General features: G+C 36.2%; 1 protein-coding gene across 2 annotated transcripts in view; it reads right to left on the reverse strand.

Moving 5' to 3' along the window:
- LOC111866906 (peroxiredoxin 1) overlaps window positions 1–9,961 on the reverse strand; it is a 12,166-nt gene extending 2,205 nt beyond the window's left edge. The window contains exons 1-3 of one of the 2 annotated variants that reach the window (XM_023856269.2): window positions 9,830–9,961; window positions 4,882–5,023; window positions 3,853–4,223 (exon numbers count right to left, since the gene is read on the reverse strand). In XM_023856269.2, coding sequence (XP_023712037.1) covers window positions 3,853–4,223; window positions 4,882–5,015 — 505 coding nt within the window. In that variant the 5' untranslated portion in view covers window positions 5,016–5,023; window positions 9,830–9,961. Of the gene's footprint in view, window positions 1–3,852; window positions 4,224–4,881; window positions 5,024–9,607; window positions 9,718–9,829 lie in introns of those variants that run through there. The other variant, XM_023856270.2, reaches the window with a different exon arrangement.
- Window positions 9,962–10,241: the final 280 nt, after the last annotated feature.

Here is a 10,241-nt window from a genome sequence, read left to right on the forward strand (position 1 = left end):
AGATGTTTAGACAGTGTTTTGAAAAATGGAATAAAAGACTAGACAAGTGTATTAGTGTAAGTGGAGAGTACTTTGAAGGGGATTGAAGGTTTGTGCTTAAAATTCGAATAAATAAGTTTAAAAAAAATAAGTTCAGTTTCTTTTGGGTACCCCCTCGTATAGTCCCCCTTGTGTTGATGCCTGCATCTCTAAATACCTTCTCTAATGCTATATTGAACAAAAGGCAGGCTAGGGAATCCCCTTGTCGAACTCCATTTCTAGTTATTATAGGGCTGGATGACATATTCTGAATCTTAATTTGGCATTGGGTCTTTCTCATAGTGGCTCTGATTAAGGCAATTAACTTCTGTGGGATGTGCATCTCTTCCATTGCCAGAAAAAGACTATCTCTATCAATGGGGTCATAGGCTGATCAGAAGTCAATGAAAAGATGACGTGTTTCAATATGGAATTCATTACACTTTTCAAGGACCTGTTGAAGAGTGAAAGTCTGATCATTAGTTGATCTTCCTTGACGAAACCCACATTGGTAATCCTCAATTATGCCTTCCACAAAGGGAGAGTCTGTTAAATAGAATGCTGGAAAATATTAATATGCTATGCACAACAGACTAATTCGTCTATAGTTAGAGCATACCATAACATCACCTTTCTTATGGATAGGGCATACAATACGTAGGTTCCATTCCTCTGGGATTATTTCAATTATCCATATCTTAACTATTAGCTGATTAAGTGCTTAGCATATTCTGGGCCTGCAAATTTCACTAATTCTGCCGTGATGAGATCCATTCCTGGAGCTTTATTATTTTTCAATTTTTTGATAGCCTGTTCTACTTCTTTTATGGTCAGCGCTGGCTCTTCAGTCTCAAAATTTCCTTGATTCCAGTCTATGGTCATACCTTCCACTTGTTCAGAGGCGTTACTATTTAATAATTCCTCAAAATATTGCACCCATCTTTCCAGTATTGCTTCATCGCTACTCAATATTGTGCCTTCTTTATCTCTACATAAGGTTGTTCTAGGCTGAAAGTCCTTTCGACTCTTGTTTAGTTTTTGATAAAACGCTCAAATTTCGTTTGAACTTCTTAAATGCTCCAGTTCAATCAGTTCTTGTTTATCATATTCCCTTTTCTTCCTTTTATGCAATCTTTTTTTTCTTTTCTTCTTGCTTCACGGTATTCTTCCACAGCCCCTCGAGTATGGTTCCTTCGCTGCATTCTCTTATATGCCTGGTTTTTTTTTGTCACTTGCTCACGCTCTCCATCAAACCAATTCTTATACTTTATCCTTTCCATTCTTCCTAAGACTGCATCAGCATCATTTATAATAATATCTCTCAGGCCCCTCCAAGCTTCACTGACATCCTCACTATCAGAGAGACCTGCCAGGCATTCACAAATTAATCCAGTATATCTGGTTGCAACTCCTTGTTCCACCAATTTTCCACAATTCAATTTCTTAGCCTGGGATCCATGTAACTTCCTTGCATTAGATATTCGACTTCTATTCTTTGATATTATTAAGTAATGATCAGAGTCAATGTTGGCTCCCCTGTAGCTCCTGACATCCATCAAATCTGAACAATGTCTTACATCTATTAGGATGTGATCAATTTGATTAAACACATTTCCATCAGGGGATTTCCAGGTTCGTTTATGTATATCCTTATGATTAAACATTGTACTACCTATTACCATATTTCTTGAGGACGCAAAATTTATTAATCTCATCCCATTATCATTTGACTTGTTATGTAGACTATGTTTTCCAATTCCCAATCTATATACATTCTCATTCTCCACTTTGGCATTCACGTCCCCTATGATTATTTTACAATCCCTTTTTGGACGTTCGCCATATATTTCATCCAATTCATCATAAAAGGAGTCTTTCTCCTCATCACTTTTATCTTCAGTTGGGGCATGAGCACAAATAAGGCTATAGTTAAAAAACTTTCCCTTAATTCGTAGCCTATACATTCTGTGAGATTTTGCCTGAAAGTCTAAAATAAGATGCTTCCTTTTTTTATTAACAATAAAACCTGTTCCAAACATGTGACTCCTCTTCTGACAACTATAGAGTACACCATGATCCCTCTTTTCTATGACTCCTTTACCCAACCACCTCAGTTCTTGTATAGCAGTGATATCTAGTTTATAGCTATCTAGTTGTTCAAGTAGCATTTTTAGTGCTCCGGCTCTGTAAAGAGATAATACATTCCAAGATCCAATTCTCGAATCCTTTAAACATTTTCCAAGTTGTCTTGAATAGGTCCGTCCGGCTACTCTTTCCTCGGATTTCTGAACAATTTAGTTTTTACAGTGTGAGGTTGTTAGCCTCACGGCCAAACCCCAACCTGGAGAACCAGGGTATCCCTCTCTGTCTGGCTCGTACCCCTTGACCTGTCCGGCATGGGTGGCCCTACCAGTAGCTATGCTACCGCCAGCATAGCTCTCAGGGTCAAAGGAGCTCTCAAACCCCACCACCACAATAAGGTGGAGATACCATTGGTAATGGTAGGACATACGGCAACGTTTACCTAATCACCTTCGAAGTACGACCCTTGTGCACACACACACTTGCTCCATCGATCCTGCCACTGTTGGAAGCATCAGTGGAGGGCTTCTTTTGGAATCTTCCGGAGCTCAGCCGTCCCATTCAATTTGATGTGTTCCATGCAGAAGCCACTTCCTCCGAACTGCATCGCGCAACCTCTGCAAAACTTGCATGCAGAAATGGCCAGTAACAGTACCAACTTCTTGCTCCAACTCCGCGATGGTCATTCTTCGATCACATTGAATCAGTTGTCGCACTTTTCCAATCATTTCTTCGGTTCTGGATGTCGAAGGTCTCCGGCTGCGCTGGTCATCCTCTAACGTCTCCTGCCTATTCTTAAACCGGGAAAACCAGTGCGCTGGTCATCCTCTAACGTCTCCTGCCTATTCTTAAACCGGGAAAACCAGTCATAAACTGCGGATTTCTTTAGTGCAATATCACCGTAAACTTGCTGCAGGGCCAACTGTGTCTCTGAAGCAGATTTTCCCAATTTGCAAATGAACTTGATGTTTGCACGCTGTTCGAACTGCTACATTGTGCCGAATGACCAACACACACGTCTAATTCAAACAGAACAGTAACGACACTGCACACTGAAACCTGCCCAGTCTTGTTGCGCCTTCGAGCAAACATGCTGAGCTTCCCACCACAACAGTGCGTGCCCTATCTTACCGCTTGTTCTCCGTCTGCAGGGGAATTCCGAGAACTTTTTGACTGCCCTAAGTATGTCTCTGATCCAACACCATGTGGATGGTAAACCGGAACACACATGAAATTAAGCCCACAATGCAAAATAATTTAGTAAATATGAATTAAACTGAATATACTTTCCCTGCGTCCAGTCTAGAAAACCAAAATTAGCAGCCATGGGGATTCACTGCACTGACCACCCAACACCCTCTATCCGCTAAAGTTGGCACTAACTTTGCCAACAAGTGGCAGTTGCTTGATTGGTATCGTTCGCTTGTGGACTAAAACCACAGAGCTTTTCTTTTAATACTTTCTCCACGTTTAAGTTACTTTCTGCTGTACTGACTGATTCACATTATGTAAAACCTAGTGCTTACAGTGATCACTGCTTTAAAAAACCGACATCACCCGATGAAACATACAGCACCTAACTTAACCATTACTTGCATGAGCTGGAATTTCTCATAAGAATTATGAGACTGTTTTGTTTCATCTATCCTGTACTATCTATAGTCATGGATCAAAAGAAAGTAAACAGCACAGGTGAACTAATTTCTGCAAATACTGAGTTTATACACGTAATTAATTATGTTACTTGCTTACCCTCTCCATGCACATCTGTGAACTGGAATGCCTGGACAAGACGAAGAGTCTCATCCACTGACCGCCCAACAGGGAGATCATTCAAAGTGATCTGTCTCAAATTCTGTTTCCCATCAATTATAAACAGCCCACGGAATGGAACACCAGTATCCTCACTGTACACACCATACTGTCTGGCCAGCTTTCCAGCCTTATCAGCAATGAGAGGAATGTTCATCTCTCCCAGCCCTCCCTTCTTCCGTGGGGTATTTACCCAAGCAAGGTGAGAAAAGTGACTGTCACACGAAGCTGCTAGAACTTCACAGCCAATATTTTTAAACTCAGCTGCACGGTCTGAAAATGCAATGATCTCGGTGGGGCACACAAATGTACTGAAATATAATGGAGATATTGACAAGATTAACTTACACCATAAGACTCCACAGCTCACTTTACTTTAAATATAATTAAAGGAGGAGTGATCTGAAACTACTTTTGTTTCTTCTGGCTTATTCTGGTGGTTCAAACTTCAAGAATGCATTTAAAACATGTAACCCTTCTCATTAAAATGTCTTTATTTAACAGATCACTGAAACATCACCCGCCATTTTTGGTAATGTATGAATCACCAATAAACATTTCTGGTATCATTATCAAATATCTTTGGTATAATGTATATGGAGAGAAGGGTGTTATCATAATGCCAATTATTTTTCTCTGTTCAGCAGACTGCAAGGACTACAAACAAAACCACTGTCTCATTTCACAGAGTTCTGACACTTCTCCATGATGGACTTAAAAACAAAAAAGGATAACTGTAAATACAAGAAAAACAATACAGAATCAATACCATGAACTGATATCTTTTCACAACAGCAATATGCTACTTTCTGTATACAGACAGATTCTGTTATTGCTGAAAGTGACAAAAGAACTTTCCAGTTGCTGTCAATTGTCATGTTCTCACTTTTTCATTCTAAAGATTATGGTTCTTCTACAACTACATCAGCTTCTATAATGTTTTATCAAAATCATTGGGTTAAAACTTACAAATCAAGTGGATAGAAGAAGAGCACAACATATTTTCCTTTATAGTCACTAAGGGAGATATCCTTGAACTGCCCATTTACTAGTGCAGTAGATGTAAACTGGGGAGCGGGCTTCTGCAACTCTGGAACAGGCATCCTGAGATCTGAAACAGCCACACAACAAATACTCGCAAGAACCCTACTATGTGGGATACTAACAATACCTACACCACACTTTATTTAGTAGTGAAGTAACTTGTGTACCTGTGTTTTGTTTGCAGTTCTATAACATCATCCCTAACTCTGAACATACTGTTGGACTATTATTTATCTTACATTAAATTCTAGCAAATTCAGATGTCCACCCCTCCTTTGTAACATCTGGTTTTTCGTTTTTCTTCAGCACTGGAAACCTATGGTTAGATTTCTAGTCATGTTTTTTCATAAAGAGCTTTTAATATTCAGAAGGGGTGGGGTGGGGGAGGGGCTTGTTTCCCTAGTGCCTCAGACAACATAAATTTCACCTTCTTCTACAACTTTCTTGCAATATTTGCATTTAATTGAATTGAACTGAATTTATTTGCATTCCACAGATCCTAAGTAGGTTAATACCTCTGGATATAGAACAAGTCAAAATAATACCTACTGGTACAAGTAATTTCATCTTAAACTAATATAGCTTAATTCTACATTATTCTCTATTTACATTGAGGTATTCGTCTACAGAGTAGAAGGAATGAGCATGCAGATATTTCTTTAGCTCTGATTTAAAATGTTTAGTATCATTACTCAAGTTTTTGATACTTTGTGGGAGACTATTGTACACTTTTATGCCAGAAAATTAGACTCCTTTTTGATATAGTGATAAGTTTGATGAAGGTAGATGGAAATTATATTTTTGTCTAGTATTCATGTTATGGATATTGGAATTAATTCAAATTTATTTTTGTTGTACACAACAAATAAGAGAAGCGATAGTATATATTGTGATTGAAGAGGTAGAATTTTTAATTTCTTAAATAAATCTCTACATGAATCTCTACTTCTAAGTCCTGTAATGTTCTAATTATATTCTTTTGTATCTTAAAAATTTTTATACTATGTGAAGAGTTCCCCCTGAATATTAATCCATAGTTCATAATAGAATGAAAGTAGGCATGGTAAACCATCTTCAGTGTTTCCTGTGGCATAAAGGGCTTAATCGATCTCATTGCATAGCAAGCTGCACTTAATTTAGGTATAGTTTGTTCTATATGTATTTTCCAAGACAGTGTACTGCCTACATGCATTCCAAGGAATTTTGTATCAGGTGCTTTACAGATTAATTTGTTGGCATAACTGATGACCAGATCAATTTGGTGGCTGTTTTTAGTTAAGAATGGTATGTAATGGGTTTTATCAAAATTTAGTGAGAGTTTATTGGCTTCGAACCATCTATTTAAAGCTTCAAATACAAAATTTATACCATTTTCAAAGTCTTCAATTTCAGAGTTCTTAAATATTATACTAGTGTCATCTGCAAATAGAATTGGTTTAGATTTATTATTGATGGTTTTTGATAGATTTATGTAGAGAATAAAAAGCAAAGGGCCCAAAATTGATCCCTGTGGAACACCATGTTTTATGATTCCCCAGTTTGAAAATGCATTAGAACTGTTTTTTTACTGTTTATCACTACTCTTTGGTACCTATTTTTGAGGTATGATTTGATCCATTCATTAACTTTGCCAGTTATTCCATAGAAATTTAATTTTGATAGTAAGATATCATAATTTACACAATCAAAAGCTTTTGCTAAATAACAGAAAATCCCTCCCACTATTAATCTGTTATTGAGAGCATTTAAAATATCAATGGTTAGTTCATAGGTTGCTTTTTCTGTGGTTTTGTCTTTCCTAAATCCAAATTGTTCTTTGACTAATATGTTGTTAGAATTTAAGTGTTCAAGTAGTCTATTATACATAACTTTTTCAAAGACTTTTGAGAATGAAGTCAGTATAGATATTGGTCTGTAGCTAGAAATGCATTTTCTCTGGCCTTTTTTAAAAAGTGGTTTCACTACAGCGCATTTTAAGCATTGCGGAAAAATCCATGATGATAAAGATTTATTACACAGATGATTCAACGGTGAACTGATGTAAACAGAGCTTGCTTTAAGTAAATTGGTAGAAATTTCATCATATCCATGTGAATTTTTGGGCTTAAGGGATTTAATAATGTGTTCAATTTCCTTTATTGTTGAGAACTTGAGATTTATATTTGGAAATGAACTATTAAAGGAATGTGACAGATATTACATTGGATTATTATTATTAAGATATGTTTTCTCAACTAATGAGAGGAAATATTCATTAAATGCACTTGCAATAGCTTGTGGATTACTAGTAGACCTTCCTTCAATATTCAAACTTTGTACATTTTCATTAACAGTTTTCTTTCCCGATTCAACTTTCACAATATCCCAGGTGGTTTTAATTTTATTGTTTGATTTTAGAATTTGGTTGTTATAATTATTCTGTTTCGCTTCTTTAACGACTTTTGACAAGAATTTACAGTAAATTTTGTAGTGACTTTTTAGTCTTGGATCATTACTGTCCCTACTGGCCAAATATAGATGTCTTTTATGTTTACATGAAGTTTTTATTCCAACAGTTATCAAGGTGGTTTTGTTTTTAATGTCATTTTTTAATATTTTTAAGGGAAAGCTTGAATAAAAGATCCTCAAGTATGTGTTCAGAAAGCAATTAAATTTAGAATCAATATCACTGCTGTCAAATACAAAGATTCATTACTTAATTTTGTGACAAAATCTGCCATCATATGCTTGTTGATTTTCCTTACTGTTTTATATTGTTGATTATTGGGCTGCAGGTTAATATTATTTATTTCTATGAGTTGGGCCTCATGATCGGACAAGCCATTTATAAAGGGTCCTACAGTAAAGTCTCTTATTTTTGAGTTATCAATGAATATATTATCTATCGCTGACCTAGAGTTACTTTGAATTCTTGTGGGAAAGTTAACAGTACTGGAGAGATTGTAAGATAATAACAAAAAATCTAAGTTTAGTTTCCTATTACTATCGACGAGATAGTTTACATTTATATCACCACAAATTAGAAATTGAACTTTTGGACTATGCAGTACATTGAGGATGGTTTCTAATCTAAGAATTGATCAAAATTCCCAGATGTGGCTCTATATAAACTCAGTACACAAATATCAGAAAAAGTAGAGTCTAACTCTAAAGCACAGGCTTCTAGATCCTGATCTTTGCAATAATCTTCTAAATTTATTTTAGTAAATTTCACGTTTTTATGTACAAAAATACTCACTCCTCCTCTCTCTAACGTTTTTCTACAATATCTAGCTCCTAAATTATAATTTTCTATGTGAAAATGTTCTAATTCCAGGTGGTTCATGTGATGTTCAGTAAGGCACAGTATGTACAGTAGACATGAATGCATGAAGCTTATTAATTCATTTGATTTATTTCTCAGTCCTCTTATATTCTGATGGAACACTCTTAGTACTTTGTTTTGTACTGATTTTATTGAGCTATTATTTCCTTTTTTGATTTCTATTTCTTGGCATTTATTACTAGCTGAAGGATTATTTTCTTTTGCAATTTCTTTTACTTGGTAAACCTTACTTGCACTGTTTAGCCTAAAAAAGGATTCTGAACACCCATGACAACTGGAATGTGTCTGCCCTTAAAGCTCTCTGCAATGAGTCGCATGAGCTTGTCCTTGCCTCGAGGATTAAGATGCAGACCATGGACAGTATGCTCATTCCTCATTATTGAAGAGACATCAATCCCATCAATGTGAGTCCTGCCAATCCCCATAAGCGAACACTCAAGTCAAAGATTGCTACTGCTACTGAGTGGCTGCCAGATACAGAGCACCAAAAATTCTTGTTCACAAGGCAACAACTATATATGCCACAGTTTCACTATTATTGATGTTTCACATAAACTCCCTAAGTTTAATACCAAACTTGCTATATATATATACACACACACACACACACAAAAGAACATGTTTCATCCAACAATTTCATTACCATTTTAATGTTGCATATAAACTCGATGGGCTTAATATCAACCTTGCTGAATACACAAATATAAAACACTATATGCCAGAATAAAGAATAAAAAGTTCGATAACTTTGAAATATATCACAAACTGAACTCATAAAATGCATGGTAATGAGATACTGAAATGGACAAATATGTTATGTCCGGATCTATTTTCTGGAAAGGAAATTTCCAGCACGTTACGTGCTTTACGAATGGCCTGTCAGAAGAACACCGAAATCCTTTTTAGTTTACGCCAACAGGTAAATTTATTAACAAAACTCTATTTACCGTTAACGTAATTTTATTATGTGGTTATGTAACGGTGAGTTCATCAATACAGGTCGATTATAACATGGTGTACCAAGATAACATGAAGCACAATTTTGTCATTCCCACGGAACTTTACAACTCATTCTCCTGCCATCAGAAAGATCAGAAAGCCGTAGGCATATTGCAGCGTTCCTAAGTATATGTCGTTCAATGTATAATATTATAATTTTCTTATATCCGCTCATACATCGTAATAATAGGATGGGTCAAAAAATGAATTATACCAAGAGTATTTTCACTCTCATGTATATTTTGATCCTCACTTTATAATGTTCTTGTTATTACAACGATAAAATAAATGTGTATCGATGGCAACACAAAATTATGAATCTAATACCTTTTATACCTCTACACTCAACGGGCTGTTAGAGAACAGAGGACTTGCCGGTAAAAACCGCAACCTTCACACACTTTCCTTCTACGACACAAAGACCAAAGTAGACAGCTTCAGCCAAAATCGAAGAGGGTGACCAACTACTATAAAATTACATTGAGGCTTTATATTCCCAATACACCTCTTATTGTCAAGATTCACAATAAAATAAAATAAACTACTTACCAATACAATTTTATAAAACGGGTTCCTAAAATAAAACAAAAACGACCTCTTTTGGCGGGCCAACGAGATACGAGACGACGTTAGACAAACAGCGTATGTCACGTAGGCTAATACCGCTAGTACACGTAACAGGACCAACGAGCAGGGCCTTGCAAAGAGGTGATTACGTATACTACGAGATAATCGAATTTCTCACGGTTGTGACGGTTGTAACAATGAACACTACTGTCTACTGGTTTCTGATGACGTGTGGTCTGTACACATCCCAAAGGTCCCAAAGGATGTTTTTTTATGGTTCACATAGTATAACGAAATAACAGTAACACTCCCCATAATGTAAATATATATTTTCTTTTTTCAGCCATTCAGGGACGTTGTCCGTGCAATGCACAGCATTTTCTACACAAGCAAT

This window comes from Cryptotermes secundus, unplaced genomic scaffold (genome assembly GCF_002891405.2).
Source record: "Cryptotermes secundus unplaced genomic scaffold, Csec_1.0 scaffold858, whole genome shotgun sequence".
NCBI lineage: Eukaryota > Metazoa > Arthropoda > Insecta > Blattodea > Kalotermitidae > Cryptotermes > Cryptotermes secundus.